General features: G+C 29.1%; 1 protein-coding gene across 1 annotated transcript in view; it reads left to right on the top strand.

The window, feature by feature from the left end:
* LOC145191340 (uncharacterized) overlaps positions 1–17264 on the top strand; it is a 49623-nt gene extending 32359 nt beyond the window's left edge. Inside the window, exons 39-69 of the mRNA XM_090067759.1 lie at positions 14–139; positions 229–509; positions 1408–1569; positions 1674–1847; positions 2817–3302; positions 3645–3833; positions 3939–4122; positions 4206–4366; positions 4532–4669; positions 4884–5098; positions 6245–6576; positions 6741–6995; positions 7206–8252; positions 8389–8606; positions 8843–8992; positions 9643–9916; positions 10140–10570; positions 10666–10838; positions 11256–11520; positions 11631–11846; positions 11947–12126; positions 12260–12478; positions 12698–12982; positions 13187–13414; positions 13514–14050; positions 14175–14487; positions 14576–14790; positions 14927–15283; positions 15454–15720; positions 15852–16018; positions 16173–17264. Of these exons, the coding sequence (XP_089923885.1) occupies positions 14–139; positions 229–509; positions 1408–1569; positions 1674–1847; positions 2817–3302; positions 3645–3833; positions 3939–4122; positions 4206–4366; positions 4532–4669; positions 4884–5098; positions 6245–6576; positions 6741–6995; positions 7206–8252; positions 8389–8606; positions 8843–8992; positions 9643–9916; positions 10140–10570; positions 10666–10838; positions 11256–11520; positions 11631–11846; positions 11947–12126; positions 12260–12478; positions 12698–12982; positions 13187–13414; positions 13514–14050; positions 14175–14487; positions 14576–14790; positions 14927–15283; positions 15454–15720; positions 15852–16018; positions 16173–16491 (8564 nt within the window). The 3' untranslated portion in view covers positions 16492–17264. The remainder of the gene's footprint in view (positions 1–13; positions 140–228; positions 510–1407; positions 1570–1673; positions 1848–2816; positions 3303–3644; positions 3834–3938; positions 4123–4205; positions 4367–4531; positions 4670–4883; positions 5099–6244; positions 6577–6740; positions 6996–7205; positions 8253–8388; positions 8607–8842; positions 8993–9642; positions 9917–10139; positions 10571–10665; positions 10839–11255; positions 11521–11630; positions 11847–11946; positions 12127–12259; positions 12479–12697; positions 12983–13186; positions 13415–13513; positions 14051–14174; positions 14488–14575; positions 14791–14926; positions 15284–15453; positions 15721–15851; positions 16019–16172) is intronic.
* The last annotated feature ends 376 nt before the right edge of the window (positions 17265–17640 follow it).

Genomic DNA, 17640 nt, shown 5'->3' with positions numbered 1-17640 from the left:
TGAATTCTTAAAGGTTATTATGAAAGGGCTGGTGCATTGAGAAAGAGTTTTGCTGATACTTGCCAGATATGTCCACCAGGAACATATGGAAATGGAGTTACATGTACTGTTTGCAAACCTGGTGTTATATGCTTAGAAGGTGCTGTAATAGCAAACACTATAATATTTCAGTTTAGTTCTAATATATTTTCCATATTGATATTTAACATAAAAAAGTTACAATTTTAGGTGCTATTAGTGATCAACCTAATGGAGCATTAGGCAAAACCTATCCATGTCCATCTGGTTATTACTGTCAAGCTGGTGATAAAGTACCACGTCCATGTCCAAAAGGAACTTTTAATGAGCATGAGTTTGGAACTGACATTTTAAATTGTACATTATGCCCTATTCATCATTTCAATAATCTTTTTGCTCAGAATGTATGTCGATCCTGTGGTGATGTAGCAAAACAGCCCTTAAGAGGCAAAGATAAGTGTCTATGTGAAGGTTTACATCGAGTTTTTGTTGTGAGTAAAAATTTGAAAGTCTTTTTAATCATTAACTTAATGACATAAACTGTTAAAATTCCTTTTTAAGAAATGAACAGTTTACTTTTTTTTTTTAATGCATAAAAAACTATATGTTCAATCTTATAGAGTACATATACTATTAAATTGAATTATAGTTTAAATTCTATAAAGTTGGATGAGCTTTATATTTGGCATATTTAAAAAGTCTTTTCAACTATTTTTTTTAAATGCATATAAAGCTATATGTTCAATCTTATAGAGTACATATACTATTAAATTGAATTATAGTTTAAATTCTATAAAGTTGGATGAGCTTTATATTTGGCATATTTAAAAAGTCTTTTCAACTATTTTTTAATATATAATAATAAGTAGACATGTTATTTCCACGTAATGTAGTCTCTACCACACCTTATAACATCTTTACAATAGTTATACAAATGTTTTAGTTCCATTTCAAATCAATTAATTAGTAATGGCCTTGGGCAGCCTCCTTAATTACTTCTGCTTGCGTAAAATCATGTTATGAGAGATATTTTAAATCTTTAAACATCAAGAAAAACCTGTCTTTTTGTTTTAGATCAGGGGTTTTAGATCAGGACATGTTACATTGATTAGTTGACAACTTAGTTTTATATGTGCAGAAGAATTAAAAAAGGCCATGCTGTAGTGGTTTAGGTCACTATCAGCTGATTGATTTGAAATGGAACTGAAATGTTTATATGATTATTGTAAACATGTCATTAGGTATAATGGAGACTACTTGACATGGAAACAACACACTTTCTTATGTTATTATGCAATAAAAAGTATTAGTAAATTCCTAAGACTTTTTGAAAATGACATATATGTGTATACATTCAGAGGTTATTAAAAAGATAATTCCATGTTAAAGGTAAGTGATCAATCTTGCATTTGTGAGAATGGGTATGAAATGGCAGAAGGGCATGGACTTGATTGCTTACAAAAGCTTTATGATATTTGTGGGGAAGGAGAGTGGAGAAACCAAGATGGGAAGTGTTTAGATGAAAAGAGTTGGAACACATACTGTAAAGAGGTTAGCATAAATGTTACACTTAAAGTGATTAGAATTTTTTTGAAAACTTAGATTTTTTGAAAAATTGAAAAAAAAAAGCTTATAAAGAAGTATTTATTTAAAAGGTATGCAAGGAGAAATTTGTTGGCTTCAATCATGAGCTTGGTTTATGTTTATGCAAAGTAGATGATCTTGAGAGCATTTGTAATCAAGAATGTCGAGTTGCACAACACAATAGGCTGCAGTATGTTTGTACAGACCCTGTAAAAATCAGAATCAATTCTCAAAATGGAAGTTATGTAAGTTCTTGTTGTTGTTTTTATGGTTTAAGTTCTTAGTTTTTATCCTTCTTATCTTTATGAAATGATGAATCTTTAAAGTACTTGAAAAACAAAAAATGATAATAACAGCAAAGATAAAATAGGTTAAAAGCTGTGCAATAAAAAAGAACATTTACCCTCTGCATGTTTTGAGAATTTCTTCTCCTTATGATTTAAAAGGCTTTATGTATGAAGTTTAACAAACCAGGAGGTATCATGTGAATCTAAGCCACAAAACTTGGTCATCTCCTACAATAATTAACTGTTAATTCTCAGCTGGCATCACAGTTGATAATAATGTTAACCATCAGCATAGAGTGTTGGTTGACATAAGTTTTAACTGTGGTGTTTGAAAAGTTCTTTACAATTTATAATTTATAAAAGTTCTTTACAAGCTATAATTAAACACTTTAGCAAAAACTTTCCATACAAAAACAATTAGTAAGCTTAATTTTAAGGTTTATTTGTATAAATACATCACAATTCTTAACTACACTAAAAAAATATATTGAATGAAGTAAATTCACTTCTTGAACTAATTAATATTAATGTTAAAATTTTTTGAGTAGTCAGAATAAAATCGAAATCTATTTTTCAACTCATTGGCGGAAACAAACTTTGCAATGCTATAACACATTATGTATATTATAGCACAGAAGATATGATATTGTAAAACAATATTATTTTTCAAAGATTTAAAAGACTAATTGCAAACCCTAATTATATATAAAGATTAAATTTAACAATTACAGATAATAAAAAAAAGAAGCTATTTGGAGTTTTTAAGTATTGGTGTAGCCCATTCTCCCTAAATGATCATGTTTTAAGTTCTCATACACAGGTATAACACCCCTACTTTAATTAAATGGCCACAGAGTTGACAATACTGTATATATTTTAGTTAAGGTTTTATTTGTTATGAAATCCAATTTAAATATTTTTTTTTAGTATGAAGTTCAGCATAGAGAATTTATGCACGCTCCTAATTTTAAATCAGCTTTTTCAATTGATAAGTGCCCTTCTCTTGATGGTAAAGCTTATTCTATTCCTTTTATAAGATCTAGAAGTTCAGGTTTTCTTGGAGTTTATGATCCACCTACAAATTTTCTAAAAGACACTATTGTATTTGATGCAAAATCGATGAGCTCTCGTAAGCGTAGATCCACTACAGAGCCTGCCCTAATTGGTATAAATAACCCAACAGTCTGTCTTCATCTTAATGATGTAATGCTCTTTGGTGTGTCTAAAAAGAATTTTCCTCAGTATGATGAGAGCAATTTATTTAATACAAACCCGCGCTTTGATTTCGGTGCTTTTAAAGATTTAGCAAAGCAGCTCAAACATTCAGAAAGTACTCCAAATGTGTTTGCATTCAGATTCCAAACTGAAGGTGTTTATGTATTTAAGATGAGCTCTTCAAATGATCAAAAAATGGTACGTCATGATGTAAATTAAGCTTATGTTCTTCATGGCATAATTGACATAATTTTGTACAATTGGTTTGATTATTCACTTAAAAATTTGATATTTATAATAGCTTATGAACGATATAAATGCATTAACAGTTTTTGATATTTTGCTAATTTACAAAATTTGTTAATTTTCTAAAGGTAAAAATAAAAACTTTTTTATGCTTGAGTTTTTATGCTTAAAAGTAGATTGAGGAAAAAAGTGAAATGTTTTCCACAAAATAAATGATATAAATGAATATCAAAGATTGAGTTATGTTTTGTTTTACATAGATTTGGTAGCTTATCTTTTATTTAAACTTTCTAGTATGTCAGAGTGATGGCTGCTGGGTCACAATGTATTGAAGATGGTCCCTTTTTTCCTACTACGCCTCGAAGCATTGTTCAAAATGGAATTGCTTTTGATTCTATGATATTGATAAAACCGGACTGGCTTGTTATTGGATTATTGTTAGGTGGTGGTCTACTATTAGTGATAATATTTACATTAGGACTAGTAAGTAGCTAAATTTCATCTGGGCTGTGATCCAAAAAATTGCCAAGTGTTGCATTGAAGCTTTGTTTTTTATTTATGAGTTGTTTTTTTTAATCTTTTTTTTAGTTCTTTTTTAAAGCCTATGGTTGGAGGAAGAGCCTTTATCTTGACTCAAAAAGTAGACAAAAAGCATCAGTTTATGATTTTGATAATTATTCATCCAAAGGAGCAGCTATTCATCTGCAGAAAAAGTACCATATTGCGTCAGAGGATTTTAAATGCTATAATGCTTCAGAAAGAGATGCAACAGGTTATTATTATTTTTATTTCTTTCTTCAATATATTTTTTCACTTTCTTTTAAATAAAAATGCTTTTTTTTTTTTTTCCACTAGAAAAACAAATGTCTGTTGAATCAAAATTGTTTAGCAGTGATGCTTACTGGGATTATGACCACCAGATTGATATTGATATGTTCAGCACTAAAAAGTACTATGCAACATTGGCAAATCAAACTTGTGAAATAACTGCAGAGTTAGCAAGACAAAAAAACCAGGTTCAGCATTTTTACATTAAAACTTAAAAATAAGTTTAACCTTTTAGCATTTTTTTTAATATAAAATATATTTTGTTTCGTAAAAGTAAAAAATCTTCTTTCTTTCAAATAAGACTTTTCTTAGGAGAAACGTTTTTTTCATTTCAGTTTATAAAATTCTTTCAGGTAAAACAGTTATATGGGATGTTTTGCAGTCAAACTGATTCTCTTAAACGAATGTGGGCAAATAAATTGAACCTTAATGTGAGCAGTATCTTAGCAACACCAGCAGATTTAGAGTTGTATAACTTAATGAGGGCACAAGTAATATCTTTTGATATTTGCTTATTTCCTTTTTGGTTTATTTCTAAGTTAAAGAAAAAATGGAAAATTTATTTGATTTTTTTTTTTTTCTTTTTTTTTTTAATACATTTTGAATTACATTTTTAAATAAATAAATTTAAGATGAAAACTATAAGTAAAAGTTGTTAAAAGTTAAAAGTATTAGAAGTTTAAATGGTAGTAAACCTGTTTTTAGCTGGATGAAGAACTAAAAAGACGAAAAGAACTTGGTTCAAAATTCCTTAAGGTTTTAGAAGACCAAAGCAACATTTTAAAAAAAGAAGAAAGTGAACGTGAAAAGCATCAAATTTCATTTATGTGTACTGTTGGAGAAATTCACCGTTTGATAAATGATTGGAATGATAGGAATAGTTCCAATGAAGATTTTTACAACAAAGACCTTCATCAACAGTATGCTTATTGTTGCTGCTTTTTTCAAATTGATATTAAGATAATGATAAAAGAATAAAAATTAATAGTTAACAGTTTAATGATAATAGTAATGTAATAATAATAATAATAATAATAATAATAATAATAATAATAATAATAATAATAATAATAATAATAATAATAATAATAATAATAATAATAATAATAATAATAATAATAATAATAATAATAATAATAATAATAATAATAATAATAATAATGATAATGATAATGATAATGATAATGATAATAATAATAATAATAATAATGATAATGATAATAATAATAATAATAATAATAATAATAATAATAATAATAATAATAATAATAATAATAATAATAATAATAATAATAATAATAATAATAATAATAATGATAATAATAATGATAATGATAATGATAATGATAATGATAATGATAATGATAATAATAATAATAATAATAATAATAATAATAATAATAATAATATAAATAATAATAATAATAATAATAATAATAATAATAATAATAATAATAATAATAATAATAATAATAATAATAATAATAATAATAATAATAGTAATAATAATAATAATAATAATGATAATGATAATGATAATGATAATGATAATGATAATAAAAATAATAATAATAATAATAATAATAATAATAATAATAATAATAATAATAATAATAATAATAATAATAATAATAATAATAATAATAATAATAATAATAATGATAATAATAATAATAATAATAATAATAATAATAATAATAATAATAATAATAATAATAATAATAATAATAATAATAATAATAATAATAAATATTTAATGATCATGATGATGATGATCATGATGATGATGATCATGATGATGATCACGATGATCATGATGATCATGATGATCATGATGATCATGATCATCATGATGATCATGATGAGGATAAGGATGAGGATAATGATGGTAATAATAATTATAATTGTTATTATTATTGTTATTATTATTATTAGTATTATTATTAGTTTATTATTAATTATTAATTATTATTAACTATTATTATTAAGTAATATCATTTTTACTCACTATTGTTGTTATTTTTATTATTATTTTTACTACTAACAACTAATTATTTTTATTTCAGGCTCAATAGTCAAGTGTGTACATTAGTTGAAAAGCTTAATGCTGATTTATCAAATGAAGCAAAGAGGAGAGGGGCATTAGGTATAATATCACAGAGTATGGGTGCAATTATGCTAGACTGTAATGGTAATGCTGTACAGAGGGATTATGTTTTAAATAGTGATGGTTCTTTGATTGAGAGTAATAACATGGTGTCTTATGATAATAAAACTGGCTTGTTAATACCCAACTCAAGTGAAGTGAGCATGCTTTTAGCTGATGGTGTTACAAGTGTGGATGTTCCTAAAGGTTTTTTTCTACATCCTATCACATGGAGACTTTTTCCAATTGAAGGTAAAATTAAAATTTTAGAATAAAATGTTAAATATTTTATGATATTTGTTTCATTTAAAAAAGTTTTAAAATTTTGGACAAAAAGTTTAAAAGCAAAACTTTTCAAATTTCAAAAAGTTCAACATAAAAACAGGAAAATTTCAATTTCAACATTTTATTTTTAGGAAATGTTTCTTTTGACCCAGTCTCTATGCAGTTAGTCTTCACATCAGATAGTTCAAATGGAGAAGCATCAAACTCAAGCACTCGTCTCATACCATACATACCTTACCCAATTAATCCTGAAACTGGGCAACCTGTTTTTAATAAGTTTCATCCTGTGCAGAAAAAAAGTGATCTAGTATACTTAGGCCCAATGATTGATGGTAATACAGGCCAAACTGTACCAATATTAGGAATCACCATCCATCCTGTAACAGGTGAAAGTTTTATAAATATATTTTATCTTCTACCTGGCTGCTTCATTATTTCATTGTTAATAAATAGTGGTTAAAACCAAAAAGAAAAGTTGAAAATAATCTTGGGAAAGTTTCAATTTTTCTTATATTAAAAAAAAACAACAAAAAAAAAACAACAGCATGATAAACATTTGTTTTGAAAAGTTATTAAATCTGATACTCATTTTATAGGGAAAGCCTATCCAGTTGGTGGAACTTATCTTGACCCCTTAACAAACTTAATGATTCCTATTGAAATAGGTTCTTTGTTTGTTGATCCCATTTTATCTACTCCAGTTCCTATAATTGGAATCACAATTAGTAATATCACAGGTGATGTTGTTCCAATTGGGGGAATGATCAGAGATGACCCGTCTTTTCCAGTGTTGTTGTATGACAGTTTTGTTGATAAATTTTCTAAGAAAGATTTAAAAGTAACAAGCGCTCGTCTTTCTGATTTGAATAATTGGCAAATTGAACAATTAAATGGGGGTGAACGAGCACTTTTAGATGTAAATGAATTGTATTATGAGTCAAAAGTTCTTGATGTACTTGGTGCGCTAACTGAGCCAGCAAATGATAAATTAGGCAGCCGTTATGAACTCAAGATTCTAGAAAGCATTTTTAAAGACCTAAGCAAATCTAGATCCAGAGTAAAGACGATGTTCATAAGAGATGCACATGACATTGTAAGACTCATTAAACAAGCTTCAATTGTTGCAGAGACTGGGGGCAGTCCAGGAATGTATGAATTTGCATCAACAGGGCTGTCTCTACCTATATTAGTTGGTACAATGATGAAAGATCCTTCAGGTTCTAATCTTGCTGTACCTATTTTAGGTATAGAGAAAAACAAGGAAACAAACTGTTGGTTTCCATTAGGTGGAACAGTTGAAGATTCTCTAGGAGAAGGCTTAAAACCAATACTGTTAGGAGACCTTATTGTAGATAATATAACAGGAAACTATGCTCACTGCATAGGTGTTAAGTACAACTATGACATTGGTATCACTGAACCATTGTTATCAAATAATTCAAAGAAAAAGAAAAAGAAACCTCCTATGGTTTTAGTGAAAATTTTAGATGATGAGATTAATGCCAGAAAGAAGTTTTGGAAATCACAAACAAAGCAAGAAGCAGATATATATCTTTTAGGAAGAGTTATTTTAGATCATCTATTAAAGAATGAACAAACCTCAGCACAAATGCAGCAAAAGAATTTGTATTCATTATGTGAAGGTATTTTAATTTATTTTCCCCTCCCTTTTCTGATTTTTAGTTTCTTATTATTTCAAAAGTTTAATAAATGCAAACATAAAAAATGTATAAACATAAAAATAAGATTATAATATATAAAAATATAATTTTCATTAAGAACTAAACAAGAACAAAAGTATTGAGTTGCAGCGCCGTTCTAACTGTACCATGGAGCATGCCTCTGCACTACCTCCTGAAGTTGTTTCTATGCTAACTTTATGTGACACTCTTGAGCACCAGAGGGAAGAATATGTTCATCAAACCCATTTGAAAATAGTTGAAGAAATCAAACTTTTGAATACTGGAAAGAAAAAGTTAAATTTCTCTCAAAAAAAGGCATGGGCTTTACTTTTTAAAACATAAAGTATAATTAAAAAGAAATATTGCATTTTAAAATATCAAAGTTTATTTTTTGTGGCTAGTTTGAAAGATAATAGTGAACCCTTTAAAAGCTACTCCTAGGCCTTACATGCAATAGATAACTCTTTGTTTCCTCCCACACCATCCTAATTTAACAGTTTTGTCGTTTTTTTAATCTTTAATTTTATCTATCAAGTTAATTATGAAACTAGATTGCAGATGCATCAGTTGAGGGAGATGCATCAGTTGAGGAAAGTAAAGTCAATGATGGTGTAGAAAAACTAATTGTATTGCTTAACCAGCAACAAGCTTCGTTGAAGTATGCTAGAGAAAAATCAAAACTTTGTGCAGCTGAAGCTAAGGTTAGTTCAAAGTAAGGGGGGTTCAAAGTAAGGGGGGGTTCAGATTTTGGTTACTTTTTGTTAAGGTTAGTTCAGATTTTGGTTACTTTTTGTTAAAAGTTTAGTGGGTTTTTTTTTGCAAGTTTTTTTAAAGTTACAAAATTTTTCATGTTAATCTGAGGCACTCAAATATCAAATGAGTGAAATTTTAAACATTCATTTTCTCATTAGTTATTTGATTAAATATAAAGTTTTTTTCAAATAAAAATGTCTGTATTTGTGTTGCTTTACACTTTTTTCTAGGTCAGCTAAAATTCACATAGACTTTTAGTTTTTTGACTTAACTAATCTTTGATATTAAAAAAGGCATTGATTTTTTGGATTGTAAAGCTTGCAAGTCAAACAATCAAGAGTTTTCATTCCCAATTTAAAATATGTCATTTTATTTTTAATATAATTTGTTTGTCTATTGAGATCCATTTTTTTCTTACTGTATTTGTATTTCACTGTATGCATGTTTCTCAGACAGCAACATTGAATTAAGGTTTTGCTTTGCTCAATTTTCTTATAACCATAAATAAATGAACTCATTTAAAACCTTTATCTCTATTTATAGAGCAAGGTATTTTTTAAAAGGAAATTTTTCAAGTTTATTAACACTTAATATTTAGGAAATCCTTAACAATGAAACATTTAACGCTGGAGACTATGATGTCTTTATGCCTGCTACACATTCAGAATCAAGTTATTACTCAGATAAGTCCAATCATGAAGTGTTGACTTTGCTGCAAAAGCTGATAAAAGTTATAGAAGAGAATGGACCTTTCCCAATTCAAGAGGGAATTGAATTTGGTTTCTCACACCAACCTTCAACAATGTTTATCGCTTCAGAAGACATGGCCCAATCTACTGATTTGTTTAATGTTAAAGAATACGATGGACAAGGTGTAGTATTGATACCTTCATTAACTAAATACTTTGATTTATTATATATTACCATGTTTCAATCTTTGAAAATCAAAACAAAGAAAATCAAATTTTGTATTTCTTTTAATGCATAGTAAACTCTAGATGGTTCAATTTGAATTATTTGTATTACGGATTTTTACTTCTGTTTGAATTTTTTTAGATTTTTTATATTTAAGTTGTATTTGAAATATTTATTTAGGTCCATCAGAGGTATTGGTTACTGTAGAAGCACCTGAAGGTTATGCTGGTGGTCTCATTGAAGCTGATGATGAGAGAGGTGGAGTTGAGGGCAAGGCAGATATATTTGAAAACAATGTATCTGCTCTAAATGTAATACCACACAATGAAATCATCTCAGCAGAGGAAATCCTGTCTCGTGTCAAATTAGCAAAACTGGGAATGCCACCAGATACTAAAACAGTATCTATCAAAAGTATTATTGGCATCAAGGATATTACTGATGAAATGAAAAATGAGGTTGCTAAAGCTTTGATTGAGAAGCATTCAATAGAGTCAGCAGAGTTAGAAGATCAGTTGCATGCAAATGAAACAAAAGAAATCTCGTCTGTACTTAATGATATTCAGAATAAGGAAAAGGAAGCTATTCAAGAAATTCAAAATGAGTTAAAGGTTTAAAATATTCTGTATTAACTTACATAAATGTACAATAAAGCAACAAAATTAGGTCTTTGAAAATAAAAATTATTTGTTTAAATATAATTCAGGAGAAATTGCAAGGAATTATTGATGAAAAAGAGCAATTCAAGGTTGTTGATGAACATGCTAAAAAGATGCAGAAAGCAGCTAAAATCTTTTGTGAACTTAAAGACCGTCAGTTAAAGGCTCTAACAAACAAGTTAGCAGATGAAAGATTAGGAAGAAAAAAATCACTCTACAAGTAAAAAATATTTATACACTGTAGCAGTATACATATATTACTACATATAGCATCTATAGCATTTTATGGTATTAAAATTTAACATGTTACATTTTAATAGATATACTAATAGCCATAACCCAAATTTGTGTGTTAAATACTTTGGCACTGCATTACTAGCTAAGAATAGCTAAAAGAATTCATTTAAAATTTAATGACAGGTTTAATGTCAATCATGTTGCTCATTTGAATTTGCAAATTTTTAAATTGCAATTTACAAGGTGCATTCTGTAAAATACATCAAGGTACTGCAATAAAATAATTGGAAATATTTTTTCAAATGTTCAAAAGTATATTTTCTTAATATTTAGAAATATTTAGACTTTTTTTTTCCTATAAAAGATTGTAGTTTTAGACTTTTTACTATTAAATTTCTAGAATTTTTAAAAAAGAAGCAGAAGAGCTTGGTGTTGAAGTTGCTCAAAAGCCTCCTAATGAGCAACAAGTTAAAGAAGTTGTTGAAAGGCTGTCAAATTTTAATGAAAATCTTTTCAATGAACTCAAGAAAGCTTATGAAGAGGAAGAAGAATTGCATAGAGAAGAACAGACAGAGAAACAGTTCAAAGAATTGGAAGATAGGCTAATGAATACAAACTTAAAGCTAACACCTGTAATTGAGAAAGAGCTAAATCGCTTAAAGTTGGTAAGTCCACCAAATTTCTTAATATAAATATCTCTTTTAATTTTATGTTTGCTAACATAAAAATTTTGTAGAATTTAAATATTAAATTATCAGTCTTTAACACAATTTAGGATCATGAAAAAGGGGTTGCTCTTCGAAATGCAATTAAACAAAAACTAAAACTTGAAAGTGAAAGTCCTTTAAACAATCAATCTAGTGTCTTAAAGAAATCTGAAATTGAAATTGCCGCAGTAACATCTATTTTAGCAGATCTTGCAATGCAGGAAGAGTTGGGAAAACAAAGGAAGGTATTTAACTGGTTGCTCCATGAAAACCATCTTTCAGAGGTACGGTTTCCTGTAGTTTTGTAGTTTTATATGGTTTGCTTTTAAAATTTTCTTGCGCATTAATGAAGAACAACTGAGACCTTTTCGAAATTTTTTTTAGGAAGACAAACAAGCTATGTTAAGTCGCTTTTTAGACGAGCAGCAAAAAATAAATGAAAAGTATGACGAAATGAAAAAAGACAGTGAAGCAGCTCTTAGAGCAAAGCTTGAAGCTAGAAGAAAAGTTCGATGTGACAACAATAAAGAGAATGCTACAAGACAAATACTACTTGAAATATCAGTGTGTTGTTTTTAGTTTAATCAAGCTTTTAGTTATACGCAATGATTTTAACCACTGTTTTTCTGGCAGTGATTACATTTCTAATAAACGTAAATGTCTACATTTTTTACAAATTTGACTTTTTTCTTTTTAGAATAATGAATTAGGTAACATCCAAACAATTCAAAACATATCAATTTTACCTAATCAAGTTTTGGCTCAGGAAGCCTTACAGGCTGAGCATGAAGCATTACGAGCAGAATTAATGATGCAACAGTATCAGGAAAAAAAATTGCTGGAAGAAGAGTTTGCAAACGAGGAAAAATTAGGGAAAGATTTTATCTTTAACCAGATGAAAGAACAGAAAACAAAGGTAACAGTTCGTATTTCTGTAAATTTACAAACTCTAGTAAATAGAATTTATTTAGGTTGCATTTGTTTATATTGTATAATAACAATTAATACCTGTAATAATAATTAACATCTATAATTAGTTTAATACCTATAATAAATTTATTACCGACCCATGTCAATATTACTTGTTTTTAAAAAATGTTTTGTTGACTGAAGACCTCTATTTTACTAAAAAAAGGCTCTTCAAGCCCAGCAAGAGAGTTTTAAAGCTGATCTGGGATCGAAAGAAAAAAGTTTGTCTGCAGAGCAAATGAAACGTCTTTTGGATCAATACAACGAACAACGTGAATATTTAGAACGAAACATGGATTCAGAGAGGAACCGCCAGTTAATAACGTTAGCCGATAAAATTTCAGAAAAGAAAAAGAAAAAATTAGAAGTTTTATCAAAACGCCATGAAGCTGATCTTAAGCAGCAAGCGTTGAAAGAAAGAAAGGAGAGACACGTGTTGCTTGATGACCAAGTAAATTTGCTTTTTTTGATTAAGGAAAAAAAACCAGGTGCATTCTGTTAATTAAGGCACCTTTAATTTTAGCTAAATGAATCTATTAGATTTGTTTCTTCTTCGATAGTTGAGTGTAATAAACTTTCTATTTTGATGGAAACATGTATAAATGTAAAGAATATTCTGTTGTTTTTTTGCGAACGACAATACTCTATTGTTTAGCTTCGCGCAAACGAGAGCTCAAATCTTGCAAAAATGTTTGATGAGAACAATCTGGAAAATGCTGGAGATCTTGTTTTGGCATTATTAAAGCAGCGTCATATGCATGAAAGAATAGAACAAGAGTTGGAGTTCAAAGATGAAATAGATGCTTCTCGAATTCTTTATAAAGCTCAGGTCGTTGAAAATAACCAAATCGAAAAAAATTTGCTTTTGGCTAAGCAAGACAAGGTAAAACTGTGTTTATTTTTTATCTCCTAATTAATTCTTGTTATTTTTTTTATCATAAATAAGCGTTTTAGTTGAACTAACGGTAACATTTTGTTAAAGGAATTTATGGATATGATTAGCAAAGCTGGAAAACTCGATAGTTCTGATTTAACGCAAAAAAAAACGGCGCTGAAATTGAAGCACAAAAAACAGCTGGCGGATTTCGACAAAAAGACAGATGAAATGGTTGCTTCAGCAGATGCGGATTTTATTCCAACCTTACAAGTAAAGCATGCTCGTGCAAGGTTGGAGCTTCGCGAGCGGCAACTTAATGAGTTATCAGGTTCAATGAAAGACTTTGTTACTGCTGATGAGCTTAAAAAGCATTATGCTGAACAAGCAGAAAATGCTGGACACGCTCTACAGGAATTTAAACAGAAAACTATGTTTGAAATGTCGAAAAAGATTGAAGACGTCAAACGCTTACGGCGGGAAAAAGCTGATGAGCAAAAAAGAGTAATGGATGAAGAAGTAAAAAGATTGGAGAAGCAAATAGAACATGAGAAAGAAGCAGAAAATAGTCGCGAAACCGAAAAAGAATCTGAGATGGAAATTTTACGAAAAAGAAAACTTAAAGAAAAAGCGGAAGCCGAAAGAGTATATTATCTAAATAATTTTGATAACAAATTTATTTTTAAAAACAACAGTTAAGCTACAGTTTATGGCAAATGATTTAATGATTTCTAAAAGTTTTCCTTAATGAAATTTTTTGAACCTTTAGTTGGAAATCCTCCAAAAAGAAATTGGCGATGCAGAAAAAGAACGACTTTTAAAGGAATATGAAAAAAGCATTAATAAGTTCCAAATGAAAATGAAAGAAGAGCAAGATCGAACAAAAGAAATGCTTCGAAAAAAACTTGAAGAGAGGAGAAAAAAGAAGCTGAGCGCAGGAATGAGTAAAATCAAAGAAGAATTTGAGGTAGAAACAAAAGAAGCCATTCAAGATGAACGAGAGAAACTTTCTGCTCTACAAAAAGAGGGTGCAAAAATGTTTACATCAGCAACAAAAATGTTAGAAGTTCCATCCATAAAAGGTTGCTACTTTTAATCATATTTTGATTTTATTAGAATTTTTGTTTAGTATTTTGCATAGGCTTTTCACTGAGTATTTTCTTTTTCTAGTCATAGATGTTCAAAGTTCTGTTGCAGAGACACCTGAAGTATTGAATGCGATCCCACCATCTCTTACTCCGCCTCTATCAAGCAAACAGGAATGGCTGAACATGCTTGCTGATTCCCCGATATTTAGAGATGTCAGCGATATTGAAGACATAATTCGAAAGAAGCCTCAAAAAGAATCTTTGCTTGATGAAGCATTGCCATACGTCGACATAAAGGTAGGAGCCTATAAATATACTTTACAATTGTTTCTCGGTTTAGTTAAAAAATTAAAAAATAATGTTAAATATTACAAACGTGCAAAGCTTAAACAAATAATTGTTACTTTAAAAAATGTTTTATATTTTCATTTAGGACTTTCGTTGGTCTTGCCAAGGCGAACTTACAAGTCTTGATATTAGTGAACTTTCACCTCATCAGTTAGTTGTTTATCGCTTCGGTGTCTTTGTTTGTCAGCTCTTACAGGAGTCTATGCAAATTCCTGACGTAACGCTTCTCATTGCTTCAAGTCTTCCGACAAACAATTACGTAAAAAATTCTTTTCGCAATTCTTTTTTTTATGAGCGAGCGCGAAGGTTGTTGTTTGTTCGACAGGAGAGGATGGAGAGTGTGGGAGACTTCATCGTACTTATCATGCATTGCTTGGCGCATATCAAAGTGGACGATCTCATCGATGACGAGAATGTGCATTTCTTAAGGGAATTTTATAAAGTAAGTTTCAAATGGTTTTTTCTTTTTCTTCTTCTTCTTCTTGCCATACGCGAGTACATTGAAATCAACGTTGTTTTGTTGAAAAAAATGTTGCATGTGTACCTAAGAAATTTCCTAAATGAAACCTATCAAAGTCTATTTATCTTATTTGATTGCAATTTTATTTAAAGGCAATGCGCATTTGTTATCAAGAGATGTTTTATTCACGCTCTCGATTGATTTCTCCTTTTGATCATTTGCCTACTACTCGTATTATTGGAGATTATTGGTGTTCATATCGGACCGATCTTGTTCGCACATCTGCGCTCTTATTGGACGGAAAATCATTTGCAAATGTGTTCAACTCATTTGTAAAAACTTCGCAAAAGCACAGCGCTGTTAAAGAAATAATCGAGTTAAAAACCAAAGATAACGTTAACCGAGACTTTTCAAGCCTCGTAAGTTTCACTTCCTGCCTTATTTTAGACGCACCTGTTCATTAGAGGGTGCGTGAGAAAAATTTTTTACTTTATAACATTCATTAGAAAAAACGCGTAATAATTACTGTTTTTTTTTTTTTAAACTACAGGGAGTAGCAGAGCGCCTCAACAAGCAAAATAAATTTGTAGATAACGAAAAGTTGCGAGAGTATTTGCGATCGATTGCTCCTGCAAACTTATCCGAGATATCAGAAACGCACGCGAACAAACGACTGAAAGAAATCGCAGGAAATAAAGAAAAACAGAAGCAAAGAACGTAAGTTGTTTTTTTTTTTGTTTGTTTAAATTGAGTTTATTGAAAAATCGATTGGGTGCTTTAAAATTTCTCGCTAAAAAACATATCTCCTCTTCTTCAATCGCTAGTTATAATAATTGAAAATTTTTAATGAGAAACTCAACATTATCTTTAGAAGACGGAAGACTACTACTAGCGCTTGTCCACCATTAATGACTCCAAATGAAATGATCCGTTCTCAAATTGATGAACTTTACACAAAGATTGACCATTTCAATACTCATATCATATCAATCATTAAATCTTCGTCACGCATTTTAGAAAACATCAAAAACCTTGAAGCCACTGCTGCTTCTCCGGAGATTATTAATCGCACACGAAAACAATGGGAGGAGCAAAACATTCAAAAGGAAAATATTTTAAAGAAAGTCAAGCTGTTAGAAGAAGAAGTTTTTAGAAAAGAAAATGAATTACATGGCTTAAAAGCGTTGTAGGTTGCCATTATAATCGTGCAGGAGAATGAAATATATTTCCTCGAATGAAGGAAAAAAACAACTGTGACACGAGAGTATTCACAAACAATGTTGTATGTAACAATAACCCCATAAATTTATTCAAAACTACTCTTTGGAGAGTAATTAGCACAATCAGTCATAAAATTTTAATTAGAGCGATTGATAGTGAAGGTAATTCAATGAATTTAAAGAAGATGACGAAGTTCTTTAAAATGTCGATTTTTTCATGTTGTTTGATTGGCATTCGCGCTAAAAAAACAATTCATCGTTCTGTTTGCTGAAAGACTTTTTTTGGTCATTGTGACAGAACACGAATAAAACACTAGAAATTCTAGAGGTCCGCTATGATAATTTCAGTTTCGTTACTTGAAGTTGAAATGTCCTCAAATTATGTAAATGTTCTTTCTAGATGAGATAAATTTACAGTTGTAGCCCTATCTAAAAGCTAGACAAAAAACTTAATCTTTCATTTTAATTTTTAGAAAATCAAATCTTTTGTAGAATTCTTAAAGTCTTTAATGTTAAATAATAACATCCTTTAATTAAAAAGGAAATTTTATGATTTAATAAATGACTCACTATATACCATTGCACTCAAACATGAATTTTTTGATTAACAACAGATTTTTGTCAAATACAATTTATTCAATGCCAAAAATTATTTTTATAAAAAAAGTTATTTTAAATGTTCATTTCTTCCCGTTTGATGTTTTAAAAACAAATGTTACTCCGACCGTACTGTCGGTACTTTTTATGTGCTTTTTATTTCCCCTCTCATTCGTAAGACCTTACCTTCGTCAGCCCTTGTGTGTTTCTATATATGTACGTATATTCATGAATGCATACATACATACATACATACATACATACATACATACATACATACATACATACATACATACATACATGCGCAAACATACTTTTTTTTTTTTTTCAGTGATTCTAGCAATATTATTGATTAAGAACTTAGAGTTGCATCAAATGAGATCTCAGCACTCTATGTTATGAATATATTTATCAATAATAAAATAGGTATTTACTTCTCACTGGTCATGAAGCGACCATATTTCCCGCCTCAGTTGTTGTGGGTTTTCCCCCTTAGAAAATTTAAGTAATGTTTATTACTGC

The sequence above is a fragment of the Hydra viridissima genome, unplaced genomic scaffold, assembly GCF_058129835.1.
Source record: "Hydra viridissima isolate aposymbiotic clone 2 unplaced genomic scaffold, HvirCarnegie_v1 scaffold_11, whole genome shotgun sequence".
In the NCBI taxonomy this organism is placed as follows: Eukaryota; Metazoa; Cnidaria; class Hydrozoa; order Anthoathecata; family Hydridae; genus Hydra; species Hydra viridissima.
The sequence above is the reverse complement of the archived record's forward strand: the minus strand, read 5'-3'. Positions and strand labels throughout refer to the sequence as shown.